Source organism: Ambystoma mexicanum, chromosome 2p, assembly GCF_040938575.1.
Source record: "Ambystoma mexicanum isolate Mex_15411 chromosome 2p, UKY_AmexF1_1, whole genome shotgun sequence".
Taxonomy (NCBI): Eukaryota; Metazoa; Chordata; class Amphibia; order Caudata; family Ambystomatidae; genus Ambystoma; species Ambystoma mexicanum.
Window position 1 is genome coordinate 156,327,919 of NC_090923.1, and position 21,823 is coordinate 156,349,741.

The window sequence follows — 21,823 nt, forward strand, 5'->3', positions numbered from 1 at the left end:
TTGGCAGCACGCAATGCACACCAGGCCAACATAAAGCCGGGTGTCTGCCAACAGATGAAGTGCTGCATCTAACCTAACAGTCTAGTCCAAGGGTCTCCACGAAAGTCCTTTATAAGTAATGTATTGGAGGGAAAGTCAAGGTATAACATCAAATCACAAATACAGTGTGGACTACATCACTTTTTAAATTTTATTTGTTAAGTTAAGCAATTAAATCTATGCACCAACACCGGATGGTCTAGTTGCAGTAGACCAGTGCTGCTAGGTGCTAGGTACTTGCTCCCTGGGGTAGATCTTGCCTACTAGGTGCTGGCTGAGTAGTTGCTTTTAGCTCCTGCTCATAAAATCTTCATTTCCATTCCAGGGAACAAAGTGCAAAAAAGGAAAGATGACGCAGCAGCGGTCGCTTTTCATGCCCATTTTAAAAATTACACTTCAGGTTTTCGTTTTTCAATTTGCGGTCTGTCCCCTGTTAATTTCTTTCGTCAGTCAAAGTTTTTCAGAATTATTTGATCAAAAATTAACGCTGAACAGAACCATCAATCTACACACTTTGAGGATGGCTGAGCACAAATATTAAGTAACATAGAACATGCCACCCACTGAGGAGGGGTGAAAGTAGGAGGGAGAGAAAGGTTAAACATTATAGGAGAGAATTACTATAGCCTTAAAGACCAAGGCAGAGGTCATTGTTGCGGGATAATGACCTGCCACCAAGCTGTGGACGAGGGAAAGAATAGGCCATAAATTGGCAAAGGGTTGTTATTCCAAGCGATAATGACCGCTCCAGAGCTCTAGAAGGCTATTAGCACATAGTAGTATTAGGAATGCATGGGAGTTTTGGTTGTGGAGAAAATATTTGCTTGAAATAAAAACAAATCGACAAAATGAGTTAGAAAATTAAATGTGTTTTTATTTTTCAACATTTAAATAACAAGGTTGTTTTCATAGGTTAAGCATTTGAATTGCAAACGTGTTTAAACTGGAGTGGTTTGAACATGCATTAAGTGCTATGTGAAAGTACACAATGACTCTATAAGAAAAGGAACAAGTTACTTACCTGTAACTGTTGTTCTCCAGCATGGGTCTGGCATGGATTGACATGCTCATGAATATTCCCAGTCAGGCCGGGAATCCTCGGTATAGAAAAAAATAAGTGTCAGTTTTGGTTCTGATCTGTCGTTCTTAGTAGTAACCAATCACTGGTCTCTGGGTCATACCGCCCCCAGCCAATGACTGCCCTCTCCCTAAGCCCAAACTCTGGCAGCCATCCTCAGATTTGGTAGCACGTAAAGTGGCAGTATGACCAAGTGAAGAGCCGATTAGGGGTAGGCGGGAAGGTTCGCATGTAAATCCATGCCAGACCAATGCTGGAGAACAACAGTTACAGGTAAGTAACTTGTTCCTTCTCCAGCATGGGGTCTGGCATGGATTCACATGCTCATGAATAAGAGAATACATAGCAGTACACACATGCACAACAACGGGAGGTGGCAACAGGCTCAACATTAAGCAATACAACAACTCAACATTAAGCATCTCTTACCTCCTCACCAGGCTCACCTTAAGCGAACAGGTTGTGCAGCACTGCTTGGCCGACACTGGACTCCTCCCTGGAGTCCCGATCAACGCAGTAGAATCTTATGAAGGTGTGCGTCGACCTCCACGTCGCAGCCCTGCAGATGTCCAGCAGGGGCACACCAGACAGGAACGCCGTGGTAGCAGCGATCGCTCTGGTCAAATGGGCTCTCGGACGGCCAGGCAGCGGTCGGTTTGCCAACCGATGACGGTGCATGATGCAGCCAGAGAGCCATCTGGAAATGGAAGTCTGCGAGAGAGCCTTCGCTTGATTCACAGTCCCAAAGTTCACAAACAGCTGTGATGTCTTCCGAAAACTCTTCGTGCGGTCCACGTAGAACTTCAGTGCTCTAGCAACATCCAGCAAGTGCAGAGTCCTCTCTGCCGGCGGCGAAGGCGACGGGAAGAAAACTGGCAACACCAAGGGCTCTTTGAGGTGGAAGTCCGACGGCACCTTGGGCATGAACGAGGGGTGCGTCCTCAGCACCACCCTCGTGTCATGAAAAGTCAAGTATGGAGGCTTGCAAGATAGGGCCTGGATCTCTCCCACTCGTCGTGCGGAGGTGATGGCCACGAGAAACGCTGTCTTCCACGACAGAAACATCAACGGTGCCGAATGCATAGGCTCAAATGGGGGCCCCCCATGAGCCTGGTCAGCACCACGTTGAGCTCCCACGCCGGGGCAGGCGGCTTCACCGGCGGGAATGATCGGAACAATCCTTTCATAAATTCCTTCACCAGTCGATGAGACCACAAGGACGCCCGTCCCGTAGTTCTGCTGTATCGTGAGATGGCGGCCAGATGTATCTTGATGGAAGCGTGAGCTAGTCCAGCCTTGGCCAATGACAGTAGGTACGGCAATACTTGGGGGGCCGTAATCCGCAGAGGGTTAATCTTCTGTGCACGGCACCAGAGAACCTCTTCCATTTATGTCTGTAGCACTTGAGAGTTGAGGACGCCCTGGCCTTTGCAAGAACCTCTCTGCAGTCAGCCGGGATGTCGTACCCTCCAAACTCTAGTGCTGCAGGAGCCAGGCCTGCAAGTTCAGCGACTCTGGGTTGTGGTGAAGAATGGCGCCTCCTTCTCTGGAGATAAGGTCTGCGTCCGTCGGCAGCTTGACTGGTGTGGACGTTGACAAGTCCAGAAGGTCCGGGAACCAGATCTGTCTCGGCCACGCCGGTGCGACGAGGATCATCCTGCACCGGGACCTCTTGAGCTGGTTGATGAGCCGGAGCAGCAACGGCAGTGGAGGGAACGCATAAAGAAATAGGCCGTCCCAGGGGAACGAGAAAGCATCGCCCATGCTCCTCGGCAGGGGGAACCTGCTGGCGAACCTCCGGCACTTGGAATTCGTCGCCGTCGCAAAGTGATCGATTTGGGGTTCGCCCCATCGTCAGAAGAGTCGATCCACTTGATCCTGGCGTAGTTCCCACTCGTGGCACGAGCGCAGCTCTCTGCTGAGTGAGTCGGCGATCATGTTTTTTATTCCTGCCAGATGAAGAGGCACCAGAAACATCCCTTGGGCGACGGCCCAATGCCACAGATGAAAGGCTTACTTGGATAGGGCCGGAGATCTGGTTCCGCCCTGCGTCCGGATGTAGAACATCGTGGTGGTGTTGTCGGTGAAGATCCTCACCACCATGCCCTTGAGGGACGGAAGAAAAGACCTAAGGGCCCAAAACACTGCGCGGAGTTCCAAGATGTTGATGTGGAGTGACTTCTCCTCCGGGAGCCAAAGGCCTCTCGCGTGAAGATCTCCGGAGTGCGCTCCTCAACCTTCCAGGGAGGCGTCCGTCGTCACCGTCACCTGGTGAGCTGGGGTCTGAAAGTCCGTGCCCGCCGACAGATGAGGGGGTACCCCACCACGGATCGCCTGACGGAACGTCTCGTTGAGAGGGATCCTGTCCTCAGAGCTGCCCGTCGACTGGACCCAGCGGGCGTCGAGGAACTCTTGCAGGCTTCGGATGCGCCCCTAACAAAGGCGCCCCAGATAAATGCAGGAGGACATCATCCCGAGGAGGGACTTTATAGATCTTACCCTGGCCATGTCCGTGGCCAGCAGACGCTGCACCTTGCCCAGGATGGTCCTGGTCCTTTCCTCCAACGGCGAGGCCAGCCGCGCCACTGTGTCGAGCTTGGCTCCCAGAAACAGGGCGACTTGCGACGGGACCAGGTGGGATTTTGGAAAGTTGATGGAGAATCCCAGGTCCGTGAGCAGCTGGACAGTCTTCGCCCTGTGCTCCACGGCGAGCTCCCATGTCCTTGCCCGGATGAGCCAGTCATCCAGGTAGGGGTATATATGAATCCCCTGTAGGCGCAGCCGCGCCGTCACCAGTGCGAGGCACTGGTGAACACCCTGGGTGCCGACTTCAATCCGAACGGGAGGGCTTTGAACTGGTAGTGCCGCCCTTGGACCACGAACCTGAGGAACTTTCGGTGTCTTTTTAGAATGGGGATGTGGAAGTACGCATCCTCCAAGTCCAACGACAACAGGAAATCGCCCTCCTCCAGCTGTCCCAGCACGTGCTGGAGGGGGCCATCCGTAACTTCTGTGCCTTGATGAACTTGTTCAGTCGTCACAGGTCCAGGATGGGGTGCCATCCTCCTGTCTTCTTTTTTACGAGGAAGTACCTTGCGCAAACTCCGCAGCACCAAAGCCTCTTTGGGACGAGCTCGATGGCACCCTTCTTGAGCATCGCCCTTACTTCCAACAGTAGTTGAGGGACATGATTTTCCTTCCTGGCCACGGGTGGAACGCGAGGGCACTTCTTCTGAAACTCGAGGGCGTGCCCTTGGGCCAGGGCGTCCAGCACCCAACGGTCGGTGGAGATAGACTCCCACACGCTGACGAACCTCGCCAGCCGGCCTCCCGCCGGGGTGCTTCTGCGGGGGTCCGACCCCACGGTCGGTTCAATCTTGTTTGGAAGCCGCCTTGCCTCCTTGATCTCCCTGTCGACGACGTCGGGCACCACCTGACTTGCCCCGTCCTCTGTAGGCTTCCAGGGACGAAGATCTTGCCGCTTGGCGGTACGTGGAGGAGCCACTGCCGGATCTCTTGGAGGCACCTTGTCTGCCTCCGGAGCTCCGAAAGGACGGCCGTCGTTGTTGGAGCACTCCCAGTGCCCGGGCAGTCTCTGTCTGTCTTGATGGCCTGAAGGGACTCATCAACCGCCTTCCCAAACAGGTTGCTCCCGTCGAAGGGCATGTCTAAAACCTTGGTTTGTACGTCCTGGCGGAAATCCGTCGCCTTGAGCCATCCTCGTCGTCTCAGGCAAACGCCGTTGCCCAACTGACGGAAACCGGTGTCGGCGATGTCCGTTGCCACCGTGATGGCGTGGTCCGAAGCAATCTCACCTTCCTGTAGGATTTCAAGGGCATCAGCCCTCTTGGCATCCGGAAGGAAGTCCAACAGAGTGGCGATTTTGAACCACAATTCTCTGTCGTAGCGGGCTACGATAGCCAGGGCGTTGGCCGCCTTGATAGTCGTCGCTGCGGATGAGAGGACCCCGTCGTCCCATCGTGTCCAGCTTCCTGCCCTCGCCGTCCGGTGGGGAAGTTGATGTCGAGGCCGATGCCCCCCCCTCAGCTTTCTTCTTTTCGGCCGCAGAGACGACCGAATCCGGGGTAGGTTGCGCCCGAAGGCACAAGGGGGCAGCATCGGGGACCCGGTACTTCTTCTCTTACCGGTCCCTCTTTGCCGGCGCCGTGGCAGGGTTCTTGAGGAGGGCGAGCCCCTCATCCCAGAGGTCATCAAGAAGTGGTACGGCGAGGACCGTCTTTCTTTTTAGCCTTGCGCCGTTGGTAAAGGAACCCTTCCTTCTTCTCTTCTGGGCAGAAGCTGGAAGAGCTCGGATGCCCTGGAAATCATGGCATGAAAGGATCCAATCTAGTCGGGCGGGGATGCCCGAGTAGGGGGCGACGGGGGACATCCCGTCGTCGCCTCCGTCGTCATCTGTACCTGTCGTAGTCGTGTCCGTGCCTGTATCATCCCCGTGGGTACTAGACCGGGAGAAGGCAGAGCAGGCCGCCGAGGTGGGAGAGGTGGCGTGGGATGCGTCCTCCTCCTCTAATGCGGTGGACTTTCCGAAGGTCCTGGCTCCGGTTCTCCTGTCGGGTCTGGCTCAGGTACCTCCCGTCGGGTCTGGCTCAGGTACCTCCGTCGGGGGGAGGGGCAACCTTGTCCTTATCTCAGAGCATAAGGACTGAATCGCTGACAAAATGGCCGACGAAGTGTCCTGCGGCGCCGGAAACAACGGGCGCGAGGGTTCTTGAGGATCCTCGTCGGCGACACCGTCGCTCTCGTCGTCGCCCTCGTCGGGATCCCTCCCGATGGGCTGGGCCTCTTCCATGACTTCGATGAGCTCTTCTTCAGAGGTCGTGTCCGTATCCACGATGGCCACCTGCCCCTCCCCCACCTTTTCCAACGAGGACTTTGTGGGGGTCTTCTCAATGGGCCTGAAAGACTACTCCCTCCGCGGTGGCAGGGAGACTCTGGGTCCTGAGGTCGCCTCCACTGGCATAGCCTCCACAGGCTGAGCCAGGGCCGCTGCAACATCCTCAATCGAGGTCTTCGCAGGGTGAATTAAGGCCATCGTCACTTTCTGTGCCTGGGGCCTTCACCTTGGGGGGAGGGTCCGAGCCTCGCTCCCCCTCTGCCGAAATCGATATCGACCGGGGCCTCTCCAGAAGCTTCGCCGGGTTCTCGGACTTCCTCTTACCCGAGCCAGAGCGTTGGCTCGTGGTTGATGGCGCCGGGGAGGATGCGCCCTGCCTGGCAGCCAAGGAGCCCGACCGTCGGCGCTCCCGGTGCCCGCGCATTTGCGGTGCTTGGCCTTTTGTTGGGCCCCTGTCGCCGTGGAGCCCTCACAGGACTTAGAAGACCGCTCGGACTTCTTTTTCTTCTTCTCGCCTGACGGGCTCTTCCCTTCCAGCCAGTTGGCGAGACAGAGGTGGCGATCCTTTATGGTCTGCTCAGACATGTTCCCACAAAACGCACAGTCCTTCTCCGTGTGCGTCTTGTCCTCATGGAGACAGAGGCATAACAAATGCTCATCCTCCTTGAAAACATTCTGAAGCTGGCATCCAGGGCAGGTCCTGAACAGCTTCCCGGGCGTCGAGCTTCCTTTCTCCTGGGCCATGTCCGGGGTAGGCCTCGGAACTTCTGGAATCCTCCAAAAGCGTAACTCGATGAAATCTTCACCCTTGAGGGGCGTAGAAAACTCTGAAACGGATCCCCGTTGATCAGATGGAGAAACGGTGGAGCTTGAGGCTCTATTTAACCGAAAAATGAGAAAAATTTCCTGAAAAAGCGCAAAAACGCAGCAAAAGCTTGAGAGCTACAGCACGAGGACTCCCAACACTTAAACATGCAGTAAAAATCTGAGGATGGCTGCCAGAGGCGGGGCTTAGGGAGAGGGCAGTCATTGGCTGGGGCAGTATGACCCAGAGACCAGTGATTGGTTACTACTAAGAAAGACAGATCAGAAACCAAACTGATACTGATTTTTTTCTATACCGAGGATTCCCGGCTTGACGACGGGAAATATTCATGAGCATGTGAATCCATGCCAGACCCCATGCTGGAGAATGAAAGCACTTCCCATGTTTGAGCTTGCTCTTTCATGTGTAAAATAAAATAGGGTAGACTTGTGAAAGAAAGTTTGCCTGGAAATTGCATTGTTGTTTCCCCAGTCTACTCCCAGTAGTAACCGACTGTGGTGGCCGGTCGGAATAAGGAGTCGGACACTCAGAAGACAGGATTCAATTTCTTTTAAAGAAAATTTAAAGTATAAGGCCTGACTTGCCCCATCACTAAAGGGAATACCCGACCAAAAAAAAGAAAATATGTCCTCAGTACAAACTAATCTTTCTGGAACTACCACTAATCTTAACTATCTTAAATCGACCAAGACAATTATTGGCCTTCGCATGGTCCCTCTTCCAGTTCATTCAATAACTCATTTAAGCAATAGGCCCAGAGCAGAGGGGGCATTACCACTTCAGGTAATGCCCCGGGGTCCATAGTTACCGGGCAGATCGAAGTGAGATACCTTAATGAAGACCCCGGGACATTACCTGAAGTGGTAATGCCCCCCCCCCCCCCCTGCTTGGGACCTATTGCCATTAGTACCCTGGTCCATAAGGGTACAAAGTCAGTTTTCCCTTTCCATGGTGGCCATTGAAAAAAATAGAAAAAAGTAAACAAAATAATGACCGCCATGGAAACGGGAGAAGGAACTACATGTAGTCCCTTCTCTTTCCATTACGTCCATTAAAAAAAGTTTTTTAAAAAATGGCTGCCATGGAAAGGAGAGAAGGGACTACCTGTAGTCCCTTCTTCCTTTCCATGACTCCCTGTCGCAGATCGGGAGTGGACAGAAGAACAGAAGTGTTCCCAGTGCGTCTGCTCTCAAAATGGACTTCAACTAAGGTAAGTGGGGATGGGGGGGGGGAATTCTGTGGATGGGGGAGAAAGGGGAGGTGAGAGCAGTAGGGAGGGGAGAGGAGGAAGGGGAGAGTAAGTGGGACACCACTTACCTCATTCCCCGGCGGAAGAAGATGGCAGCCTCCAGCTGTGAGGCTGCTCGGAGCAGGGAGATTACTGCTGGAAATGCCCCTGTTCCGAGCCTCCTCATTATCTGAGAGCACCAACCTGCTACTAATGAATTATACGCCCTCATGGCAGAAAATATAGTCTATGCAATAAACTCTTAGCTCCTCAAGAACACTTCCTCTTCCTTTCTGTGGTCTCCTTTTCAGAATGTCCTCCAAGGTAGCCTTTTATATCAAGATAATTTGTAGTTTCTTCCCAGGCCTTTCCCTCCAGGAATACTTGGTTGGAGTTTTCCTCTGCCCATTTCTAAGCTTCTATTATCAGCCTTATGCCTCTGATCTGACTGGGTATATCCTAGCCACATTGATTCAGTGCCTTTTTTCACCTCTGGGTTGCCTATCTCTTCGCTTATTGGTTATAAAACACTTGAGTGGACTTGGGTCTTCTCTTCTAGGCTTTTCACTTCTTACTTGGCATTGCTGCCCATTTGATCGAGGCGACAGCTTCATGTAGTAGCTCTTCCCTTCCTTGGTCACTTATTTGTCTCCAATTCCCATCACATAACTTTAGACATGCTTTCTCGTTTGTGCGACTGGATAGAGTTTTCTCTGAGTGATGGCGATATCCTGTGGGTCTCCCGCTTCTCCCGGGCCCCGGGTACCTCATACTTGGTAGAGGCTAGTAGTTGGGCACAGCTCTCGCTCAAGACCACAGGAACAGGAGTCCTCGTCACCAAAGGGGAAGTCTCTCCCGGTGAGGTCCCACTTGCCTCAACACCTAGGGAGTCTTTTGCAAAATGAGCTCTCCTCCCTAGCCTCATGGGGTGGGGGAGGCTTGGGGAGAAGGGGCAAATACCTGTGATTAGTCACACTGCACTCTGAACACTGGTTGGTTGAGAGGCGTATAGGCCGGTAGTAGAGAAATTCCCAGAACCCCCTTGTTTTTGTTTATTAATGATCACCATGAGTTAATAGCCATTAGTACCCGGCGTGAAAAAAATATCACTCTGGTTGGCTGGATTCCGAGCCTTACCTGATGGTAATCCCAATCACGAAATGGCGTGCAGCTCACTGCCATCTCCTACGGCATTTTTGTTCCGGAATGGCCACCATGGAAAGGGAGAAGGGACTACTCCCTTTCCATGGTGGCCATTTCCTTTGTTTACTATGGCCACCATGGAAACAGACTACATTTTCTGTCCGCAGTGGCCATTTTTTTTAAAAACTTTGTTAATTTTTTTTTCCTGGGGACCAATCGAATGTGTCTCGCAGCTGGGAAAAATAAAACATTAGTACCCCGGTATAACGGGCAAGGGTACTAATGCCAATAAGCCCCTCGACAGCGGGCCATTACAACCTACAGTAATACCCCTGGGGCCTTCGTTAAGGCCCTCACTTCACTCAGGCCAGTAACGGTGGGCCCCGTGGGCATTAGTAAGCGGTAATGGCCCGCCGTCTCAGGGCTTATAGCCACATTATTGCCCTCAATTATCTGTATTCCTATATTCTAGAATGTTCGCATTCTAAAATGTTCATACTGAATGCTATGTTTGGGCAGAGGACCGGGGTCTCCAAATAGCCGTATGCCAAGTCACTTGGTAACTTTTGCCAGCGCACAGAATTTAGCAGGTGACCCACATCTTAAACAATAGTGGAGGGTACATGAAAAAAGAGATGCACATATAGATGTGTATCGATTGTATTTAAATTGTTAATTTAGTGATGCATGGAGCCTTTAAACTACTGATTACTCTTGTTCACCCACTCAAATTAATTTAAATTTGTATCCATTTTCATATTGACTAGTCCAGAATTTGTACAGTGTTTTTAATGGGGCAGCGTGCCTCAGATAGAACTAGTCTATTGCAATTGATCATTTTGTACTGAAATGATTTGCATCTGAGAATGTTAAATAACACTGGAAATAAATGCATCAAGTCCTTTTAAGGCTACACAGGGCTCCAGGTTAAGACGTCGTAGTTTAATTTACAAGCTATTTTTGGAAGTTAGGGTAGCATACGGAGAGCAAGGTAGGAATTTTTAATGGGGACACTTTCAGGAAGTAGAATATACTAAATTTAAAACCTATCTTTTTTTGAAATCCATACTTCTTTCCACCTAATAATTCGTGCTGATTTACAGAAATGTTTACTGTAGTGTTTCTCTTCCAATCAGGCAGTAGCATTAGGAGTCCCTGCCTGTGAAGTTGTGGGTGGAAGCTGGCCTCTATTTGTTCAATCAGGATCATCACTGTAAAAGGGCTCACCAATGTGGATATGGGTGTGACCCAGACACCCATGCGGGTTTAATGATTAAAAGCATGTTCCAATATTGGTGCAGCACTGAACACCTAAGTATTCATGAGAGGGATGGTTGTGGGTCCCTGTCACTTACAGCCAGCCCTCCTAAAATGAAAAACCCTTTGCTGAATTGGGGATCAGGCAAGTTAAATTTGAGGTGCAAAGAGGTGTGAGGGTACATTTTCTTTGCAACTCAGTAGCCCCTGATGTCCATGAATTGGCACTCATGCTCTAGGGAATACATTTGAGAGGCCCTCGATGAGAAAAATATTCAGTGCTGTAGTGCAGTCGAAGTGGCCCTACGATACCTTTTGGGAACTCCGCGCCTTCCTTGTCTTATAGGGTGACCAGTTTTCATCTTTTCTTTTCTTTGGAATGCCCTCATACTTTATATTTCCAAAACCATGCACCTATTCCCGCTATACTAAAATACAGGCATATAAAAAAAGTGATGTCTAGAGCATGGAAATAGCCCCCATTAAGCAAATGCCTCCAATATGCTCGGGCCATTCTAGTTAGACTAATACATTAACTTGTTTGCAGAGTAAGGGAGTGGGGTACACTTTCTGGCCAGCAATTATTAAAGCAAAAAGCTAAACAATTTCAAATCCTTCTTTCCATTGTGTTCAGTTCAGTCAAGCTCTATTTTGTTCAAAATACCATAAAAGCAACAGAGCATGAGCATAAATCAGTCAATACAAACAGAACCACAACTTACACAGTCATCCAATAATAGCACCATCTAGTTAAAATTATTCTATAATTAAATATAAAATGTTAATACCCAACAACGAAAATGGTAACAATGTATTTTCCAAAATAGGGGTTAATATTCTGAAAGGTGATTCAGTATAAAGAGAAATAAAATCCGACCCTGTATTTCCAAATGTTAACCTTTTAGTAAATCCAACCCATTACAAAATCTAAATGAGTGTTTTCTAACCTGTATATTACTGATACTATATTTTGTTCATGTTTGTATCAGAGGTTTAAGTGAAAATCCCCAATACCTTTTATTAAATGCTTTGAAGTAAGTGATCAACCTGAAAGCCCAAATAACCTATTTCTTCAACTTTTTCTAATTGAATTTAGATACCAGTAAAAAATATTGCATTACTATGTCTCCCATATACATTCCCTAAAACATTCATTTCAAATTACATACACAATATTAGGCGATTAACAGAACAAAATGTCTCATTACACTATTAAGTGTTAAAAATAAATAACTAGCAATTCCAATAATATGCAAAAGTTGTATAAAGCCAGGCGTATTACTTTAAAAAGTCAGATTCGCATTCTTGGTCTTCCTTCTTCACCAGATCCGAATCTATTGTACATGCTAAAATTGTCTCGGGAGGATAGCTTAGCGCCAACGTGCTCGCCTTTGAAGCAAGACGACACCGAGCAACACAGGTTCAATCCCGGGTCCACGCTTAGAAACCTCTGGGTATTAAGCGCGTTATAGTAACCTATTAGATCACATCAAGCTACCTATTGCCTGTTCCAGATAATGTAAATTTCATGACATTCATAAATATATTTAATGCATATTAAAAAGTGGGGATCTAACACTAATGCATTTTTCAGTGAGTGTGTTATGTAGTGATGTTTGCGTCAGTTTGATCTGAAGTATATCTTTAGGTTGGTGAAAATTGTTGAAATGCTGCAGTATGGAAAACGCCAGCTGAATTACAGATCTGTTGGATCACTGGGGAAAACACAATTCTACCCAAAGTCAAAATAAACCACATGACAAATCTCACAGAAACATATGTCTGCTAGCAGTTCTAACAATCGGGACACTTGGAACCCTGTAGTAACATGATTATGCTCTTCACTAACTGTAATGTCCAGCATGTATTTTAGTCATCAATTATATAGTGCCATTTTCCCATTTGTATGACCTCAATACGCTTTGTGGTTGAAACACGTGCGTGCATTCTGCCAGGGTTAGGATTTAGGCGCGCTGGCTAGGCTCCAGTAAGCAACCCAAGATGTCAGGTAGATGGGCGGGTGCTGCCAGTGGTTATGAAGAGTGCTAATGCAGGAGACTGTGTGCCCAGCTAAACCGAATTTGTCGTAGGTGGTCACTGTATCCTAATGGCAGTCGTGTTGAGGCATGGTAGGCTTTCAGTGAGGCTATGTGAGCAGCTAGACCGAATTTGACATGGAAAATGGTCAAGAGCAAAACTCTAACAATTTATCTCATGAAACTAGAAGTAGTGAATACTTAGAATGGGCTCACCTTCCTGACCCCCAAAACCACTACAGCCCTCACTGTAAACCATATCAGTGAGCCTGTAAAAGTGGCAAAGATCACAACCTTTACCCAGAGTGGCCAGATGTGTTAAACCATTTAACCTTCATATGGTTTGTTAGGATATGCGATGTTGCTATGCTATGCTTTGCTATGTTTAAGCTGTTGGGGAATTTTGTGCAAGGTTGGTCTGTTCGGATCTGTGTCTCTTTTGGTCCCAAATGCACATCTGCAGAAAATGTAATTGTGATTTTGATGTACACATTAATTTTGCTTTGCATGTTCCTACCTCCCCCACTCCTGTTTGGACTTCCACTTTCTCCCTCAAGCCATTTGTGCCTAACCCTCCTCCACTCTTGAGTTTTCGTTTATTATTTTCCATTCCCAATTGCGATTTTACATCAAAATGTAATGTTGGGCTCTCCAGGGAGTTTTGCTAATTTTTCTTCATTATATTTTTGTGCATCTATTTATTCCCCACCCTTTCATTTAACTATTTTTGTTGTGGTGGGCATGGTGTCAGTTGTGTTATACTGGCTGGACACAGGTTATATTAAATCATGTTTTGTTAGGTCTTTTCCCATTAGTGCCAAGTGCCCCTTTACAAGTCCATCAAACACTTCAGAAAAGATAACTAATACAAGTGAGCCATAGCCAGTTCATGGAAATTATGCATGTAAGCAAGTAAGAATACTTCTCACTCCTCTTGGACCAAACGGCCACACACTGCCTTCTATTAACAGGACAAAGTAACTGCAGCCCAGGCTCTGAAGGGTCGACCAGGCAGGTGTATACAGATCCACTTTCAGAAGTGTGCAGCCTCAAACCTAGAGGATTCCAGCTTCACCCACCAATATAACTCTTCTCCATGATGTTCTCATCAGACCTCACTTTCAGGAAGCCTGTGCGAGGACTTTGCTCCAGGGACCATCGGTTCAAAACTCATCTTCATTTAAAAGGGTCTGTAGCTCCACTCAGCTTTCCAGAGTTTAGAATCTGGCTGTTTGGGCATTAGTGAGCAAGTAGAAGAGCATTGGCTCTCCTGTTCCCCGTTGCATGTTTTCCACACAGCCAGGCTCACAATGACACCCTTGCATTGTGGAAGGCTTAAAGTCTGACCACTCCCCGCCCCCAGTCCCCTCCCAAAGCAAATTCGCTGCATGCATCAAACAAAAGGTTGCCAGACTGACTGCATAAAGGAGTCGCGCCTTCTAGCCCATCTCTGCCAAACCTACCCCCGACACACCCACCCACATTCATCCTTTACACAGTCCATGGACAACAGCCTTGATAAGGAGCTCCAGGTATATTTTCTCACAATGCCACTTTAATTTGACAGCACACTCAAGTAAGGCAACGCACCTTCTCACATCACCGCACAATTATCAGTCAATCTCGGACGACTCTTTCAAGATAACTTGCTTGCTCTTCGACTTCTTTTTTGCGTCAATGTCATTAACCATTGCATGGTGACTTCTGCCAGACAGCTTGGCGACCCCATATCCTCAGGATAATATGGTAACCCCATTAAGGGCCCGTTTTGTTGAAGAAGCCTCCACTCTTCACGGGCACGCCAGAACCATGCACCAATTCTACTGGCACAAAATAACTGCAATGCAAAAAAGTACTTGGGGCAAACTGCTTGGGTTTAGCCCCAGTCTCACCGAACATTAGTTTCATCCACCATCAATGTTCACATACGCCCCAAACTACCACAAGCATACGACCCCCAAGTCACTCCCCTGGTATCCTTTCATTTTTCCATCCTACTTCAGCTGGTCTTGTCCTCTCACCCCTCACATTTCATTTCCAGTATAGTGCTGTTCACCCTTGGGTGGGTGACAAAATGCCGCTATTCAGACAAGCTTCAGCAGCGCAAGACCATTGTGGTGAGGATGGGTGCAGTATAAAAACTGACATCATTTAAGGGACTATACTTTGGTACAGTGACGCTATTACTCCAAAATAGATTGTCAAAATTGATGTTTCAAGGGGAAATCACAAGGCATGTTCATTTGTGTCACAACTGTAATAATGTCCATTTTGCTTTAAGAAAAAAACTGCATTGACTAATTGTGTCATAATTAGCTTTACCAATGGGCTGTATACTGGGTGACTAACTTTGCATTTCACATGTTGCTATACTTCCTTTACTTGTTTTTTGTACAGTACTCGGATGAGCAAATGCATAGTTAAAATAATTTTTAGAATTTGCTGCTTAAGCTACCTGTCTGCTGGGCCACCTGGTCGGACGTAAGTGATTACCAAAGGCCTGGATTTGTGCCAGTCATCATGGGCTCCACCTAGAAGAGAATCAAAACAGAATAAAGTTGCTCTCTAAAGCATTTATTGTCTCACTTCCTGCATTTGACTTCTGTGAGGGAAATGGGCATGTGCATTGTAGTGGATGTAATTTGCTTTGATGGACTATCATCCTCTTTATGCAGTATGGGCCAGATTAAAAACAGTGATCAGGAAAGAAAACCTTTCTAAAGCAACAACCTGAAGTCCACAGTTTCCTTTGAATTTATGTCATAAGTCCTTCATAAACATATCATGCAACCACACCCACCTAGTCAAGGGTAGTTCACTGCATTTGGTGACGGGTCCTTTTGTGGCATAATCTTTAGAGGGGCTGGGTGACGGAAACATTTTCAGGAGGGAATAAGGGGGCTTGCCCCTCAAAAATCCAATAAAGAACAGTGAATCTGCACCTGCGACAAGGTTCCCATATCCATATTATATATAGGCTCAGATGTAGTCCGCTTATTCAAGCATAGAACATCCGACATTACTTTACAGTACTTTATATATCATAAGACGCAAGACAGTAAAGGTAATGTATCCAATGACGTGCAACGTTAATGGCTTGTGATCAAGTAGTAGGGAACCAACTAATTTAGACTAATAATTTAGGGATCTAATGCGATTTTCTCCAAGCCCATTTGCTCAATGTATTTCTACCAAATTGACTGCAGAAAATGAGGGGGAGCCCACTGCAGCCCTCCCCTAAACCCTCTGCTTTTTTAAATACATAAACCCACCCCCAACTTATATTCTGCAGTAAAATGTTTACGAGTAAATGGACTTCGAGCAAACCAGCCTGTGAGGAAATTGGGTTTTTCCACAATTTAGAAATAAATCTGGACCTGCAAAAATACCAGAAACACATTAAAAGAAAGACCAACCTATTACAGATTACATCAACATTTACATCAACATTAGGCATTCAACAAAACAAAGGGCATAGGTCGGAAAGAGGAATTGGAGAAACTAAGTTTAAAAATTAAATCCTAATTTGAGCAAGAAGTGCAGATGAACGCTAAGTTAAACAATTAGATACTGCACTTAAATATGTCTGACCTTGCATGTCCAGAGTCGTACAAAGACACTGTAGTTTGCAATCTTCTGCATTATTGTGCCTGGTACTATATTAAGTAACACATTACAGGGTTTTTGTTTGTGCTTGAAGAGCTCTTGTTCGCATGCAAATTATGCCAATTGTCTAAATGACTACTACTGACCTCTCATCACGAACCCAAAGCTGTTACCCTCTTTGTACAAAGAGATTTCAATGGTCTTTGGAATAATAGCCAATGTGCTGTCTGGGGCTGAAAGAAGAGGAATTGATTTTAGATACAGGAAAGGTGCATACACTTAAGAAAAAGAGCATGTTAGGAAATGAAGACCGAAACAAGTTATGCAATTACTTTAGGCAACCATACCGTCTAATCTATTGAAGATCCAAGCAAACACTTAAGAGTATTTTTAAAGACTTTAGACAGAATATGCACAGTCAACATTTACAAGGTTTCACAAACTAGGTTGTATAGACCATACACTTCAACTATCTTTAGGAAGGCAAAATAAAAAGATCTTATGCATTAATGTACAAATGACTGGTCGGGTGGGCACCGGTCAATGCACGTTTTGACTAATATAGGTCACTATCAGTTTTTTAAACCCAGGAGTAGCACTCAAATGTAGCTTAATAATATAGCATTAAAAGTGCAATCGATGTTTATAATTTAATTAAAAAATCATGCGTCAAATGGTATGTGTCCACTTCCATGTTCTTCCTTATTTGTTGAATTAACATGATCAAATCCAAGGTAGCATTTTCAAAAACTGGTCTTTATTGATTGATTCACCCAAATATGAAAAAAGAAATGCTCCAATGCAGCCAAACATATGAAGAAAATATAAAACAGTGTGGGAATCCTTCCTAACCCCTACACTACTTTGCAATGCATGACTGTTTTATAAATCTTCCACAAAACAATTTGGAAGAATAATGATTAAAGTCATGTAAAATAACATTAATTTACTCTAATTGTTTCCTCAATATCAAATTCTCTTAAAAAAACTGAATGTTTTAAAAATCTCATTTCCAAAATAAATAGGTATTAATACATTCCGCCTTATTTACTAATGTATACTATCTCATGTTAGCCTGAATTTGACAAATACGTTTTTGTGTTTATATATTATGCTTCTTTCAAAAGAGGCAGGTTCATGCAATTCGAGGCAAGGATCACACCCATTTAATTTGTTTCCAGGTGATTTGACCTGAAATGCAGGAATACATGAAAATAAATTTGGTTCAGAAATGTCACCATATATTGATAGCACATTAATAACTTTAATAACTGAAATAATACCTGCTACAAAAATATTGTATTCAAATAATTATAAGTTTGTATTCAATAATGGTGCCTTAAGATAGAGGATTGCCACTAATTGTCATAGTTCCAAAGTAAAACGCGAAGAATCCTTTATTGTTGCTCTAGTTCCTGTAAATGTGCTAAAAAATCTTTGTTTATACGAGTGCTTGATTCATAATGCACAATAGCACTAATTCTTTAACAATGTATTTTTATAAGTATGGTGATACATTATGAAGAGAATTAAAATCCAACCCTGTATTTCCAGTGTTACCCTTTTAGTTAATCCAACCATTACAAGTCTAACCTGTACATTACTTATACTGTATTAGGTTCATATGTTTGTATGGGAGGTTTAAGAGAAAATCCCCCATACCTTTTATTGAATGCTTTGAAGTGATCAATCTGAAAGCCCAAATAACCTATTTCTTCAACGTGTTCAAATTTAATAAAGTATAGATACGAATTTAAAATAGTGCAGTACTACGTCTCCCATATTCATTCCCTAAAACAACATTCAATTCAAATTACATACACAATTGTAGGCGATTAATGGAACAAAACGTCTCATTACACTATTAAGTGTGAGAAATAAATAACTAGAAAATTCAATCATATGCAAAAGACATAAAAAGAAAGTCAGATTCGGCTTCTTGGTCTGCCTTCTTCGCCAGGCCCAAATCTATTGTATTAGTAAATGCTACCTGTTCTGTTTAACAGATAATGCAAGTTTCATGACATTCATAAATATATTCAACTCATTAATGCATGTTTCAGAGAGTAGGTTGGTGAACATAGTTGAACTGCTGGACAAGGGAAAAACCCAGCTAAATACAGATCTGCTTGATCACTGTGGAAAAAACAATTCAACCCAAAGTCAAAATGATATGACTCGCTTAATACCCAGAGGCTTCTAAGCGCGGCCCCGTGGATCAAACCAGTGTTGCTCCGCGTAGTCTTGCTTCCAAGGCAAGCACGTTGCCCCTAAGCTATCCTCCCACAGACCCCAAGCTATCCTCCAACAGATCACTTGACTGATCTCACAGATGTCTACTAGCAGTTTTAACAATCATGACACTTGGAACTCTGCAGTAACAAGATTATGCACTTCACTGTGTGGTGTCCAGCATGTATTGTAGTCCTCATTTATATAGTGTCACTGTTTGTGACCTTACTATGACAACGTCTGTTGATTTAGGTCTATCCAAGTTGTGGACCATGAGAGAATTCACCAATTGTAACACGGCAAATGTGATCTACGTGATTAAATGTCCATGTGGTGAGATCTACATAGGGAAAAACAACCGAAAATGTAAAGTACATATCATTTAACATAAGAGTGGTTTGAAGAATCATGTTGAGAAGGCACCATTGGTGAAACATTTCATGGAGGAAGGGCATGGGTTTAATGAATTCCAGTGGGCAGCATAGATGTAAACTAAGGGTGCCAATGAGATAGCTATTAACAAATTCTTATGCATGGAACAAAAAGGGATTTCTCTTACAGGAAGCCATTTGACGGTGTTGAACGAGAACATAGAATGGCAGCATGCAAGTGCAGGTTGAGTAATGACCGTGGGAGATGGGAATGACTGTATTCTCCATAGTGATGGGGGTGTAGATGCAGACGGAAGTACCCCAGATTGATGTAGTAGTCTCTTGGACAGACATTGTGGAAGCACTCTCTCTGGGTTGCCCAGTGCGAGTGTTTGCTTGGCAGATGACATTTGCAATGCGGTATGGAGTCGCAATTGAATGTGGTAGTCCTGGATATTGTATAGATCCTTTTCTTGAAACAATCTCTCGGTCCTACAGGTATTCACAGGAATTAACATTAAGGAATTGTGGATTTGATGGAGACCAATGGAGGTGTAAGGGTTAACGGGTGTGCCTGCAGAAAGGGGCGGTGCCCATAAGAGTTTTGTCTTTAGGGGATTGGATGTAATGAATGGAACCATGATCCCTTGTTTATGTTTACCGGATTACATGATGTGGTAAAGTACACCGCGAGCAGTACAAGTGTGGTGCAGCCCCGGTCACGGGGGGAGGCGAGATCACGTGAGCGTGTAACTCACATAAGCATCCAGTGGGAGTGGACCCATCGTTATCAATGCGCACCAGCCTGGCTGCCAGGGCATTGAGTAGTTAGAAGCAGAGGTGGTAGGCTGATGAAAAAAAGCTGAGATAAGTTCCAAACTAAGACCATGTTGGAGTCGGGTGATGCATAGTGTAGTTTGCTTGAGTGATTCCATACATGGAATTGTGGCTTATACTAGAGTCAACAGACTTTTCCTGACTACTGCAGGGTATGATGTTGATTTATAGATACTGATGTGCAGTACAGGGCACGGGAAGAGGCAGGACTTTGTGTTGGTGTGCATCTAATGTGTTGCACCCCACAAGCAACAGAAGAGCGGGCCTATCTGTGGATGGTCAGGAAAGTGAGATTGTTTACCATCTAGGCTTTAGGACAACGTGGCACCTCGAGTGCTGGAAATGAGTGGTGTGCACCGAGGTGTCATTACACGTAGGCATGAGTATTAATGAACTAGAACAGTATATAGAGGTGAAGGATATAGATGAGTAGAGGTGTTTGGTGACAGATAGGTCCACAATGATTGAAGGTTATGGAATGGTGCGAGACCTTTAATGAGTTGGTGCTGGATTATTCTAACAGGAAGACTGTTTGGTGTGTAGAGGGATGATGACCCAGGCTTTTGAAATTGACACATAATGTGTGCCCACGTATTGATTAAATCTTTGGCCCTCCTGATGATTGAATACAGATAGGGTGATTGAGTAAGAGGTGTGCAAATATTTGACACATTTTGTGATATAAATGGTAATTTGTATACATTCAAGAATAGTACATGTAGGTAATTGTACATATTTGTGGTGTTTTTTAGTGTTTTTATGAAAGCAGCACAGAGCATGACTCTGCGAAGACGTGATGGGTTTTAATCAGAGGTTGGTAATATGAACATTTTTGAGTTTATGGATGTGATGTGACTCAATGAAGGCGATACCGCCAAGTTTCTACACATGAAGAATGTCCAGCAACTTAGCGTTATGACAGAAACATGTTGGGTTTAAGCGTGGATGGGAACACATTTGCTAATAAGGATATGTATTGATCAAGTCTATCTTTGATGTTGACATTTGTACATACATATTGATATTTAAAAATGAACCTTAACCCTAATCTAGACTGTAGGTTCTCCTTGGTGTGGTTATTACTTGTCATCAGGTAAATGTGTGGACACTTCTACAGATCAGATGTGCATATATGGGTTTTAAGATGTTTTAGATAATTGTGTGATCAACTTTTTTGTATTTTGATGATATTTTATGTTATGCAATAAAATGTATTTTTTTGTAATGTTAAAATTGTAGTTGTATGGCCGCGCTTTATTCATAGATATATTTAACTTTTTGATTCTATTGTTTGTTACTCCAGAAGGGGCCTTTGTCTGTACACCCTGTGCACTTAGGGTTACCCTGATCCATTTGAATAATTGAATAACCGAATTGGTTAAGCCAACCATTAAAAAACTAAATTAGTTATTTTTTTCAATCCTGTATAATATTATTGATACTATATTTTGTTCATATGTTATATGTTTGTTTTAGAGGTTTAAGAGCAGATCACCAATACCATTTAAAATGCTTTGAAGTGATCAATCTGAAAGCCCAAATAACCGATTTCTTCAACTTGTTCGAATTTAATAAAGTTCAGATACCAATTAAAAATATTGGTCCCAATCTTTCTTTTTACAAAACGAATTACCTTTATTTTCTTTGTTAACCGAAAGGAAATAGTTTGGTATGCATACTTATTTCTGATTGTAAACAGATTTTACTAGTCTTACATTATGATATCATTTATATGTCCACCATTAAATTCTTGTGTAACTATTTTGAAAGGAAAGTTGCATAGTTTTACTGAGATTTTGCTTGTGTCCGATGCACAAAGATTAAAGAGGAAGGGGTCAAGAATAGATCCCTGGTCAACTACTCATGTTGTAACCTCTTTAGCGAATAGACCATTATTAATCCTAACATAAAGCCAAGTATGTGCATAAAATAGAAATCCTTTAACAGGCCTTCATAAATATCCCATTTACTGAATTTATACCAAGGCGATTGTTAATTTACTTTGTTGAAGGCCTGTGTAAAATATATAACCATCACATAGTATGCTTATTATCCAAAATTCTGCAGGGATGTCTACCAAATTGTGTTAGACCCATGTGCAATTATTTATGAAGGCATTAATTTGTTTCAATAGCAACAAAAAGCTAAGATGGTTTTCATTTTGCGACACATGGCTTCAAAGTGTGCGAGCAAGGGGATGGGCAGTGTATTGCTGGTTAATTCCAAAAGCCAGGTTTTTGACTCTGCACTTTAGGTGTTCATGAACGTTTACGAGATTCTGATGTTTAGTACCTAAGCCCGTTTCAGAGTTCTGA

General features: G+C 45.0%; 1 protein-coding gene across 5 annotated transcripts in view; it reads right to left on the reverse strand.

Moving 5' to 3' along the window:
* Positions 1-21,823, reverse strand: part of GRIP2 (glutamate receptor interacting protein 2) — a 1,278,809-nt gene that overhangs the window by 359,261 nt on the left and 897,725 nt on the right. For all 5 annotated transcript variants that reach the window (XM_069643409.1, XM_069643410.1, XM_069643412.1 and 2 more), the window contains exons 5-6: positions 16,215-16,301; positions 14,918-14,993 (exon numbers count right to left, since the gene is read on the reverse strand). In XM_069643409.1, coding sequence (XP_069499510.1) covers positions 14,918-14,993; positions 16,215-16,301 — 163 coding nt within the window. The remainder of the gene's footprint in view (positions 1-14,917; positions 14,994-16,214; positions 16,302-21,823) is intronic.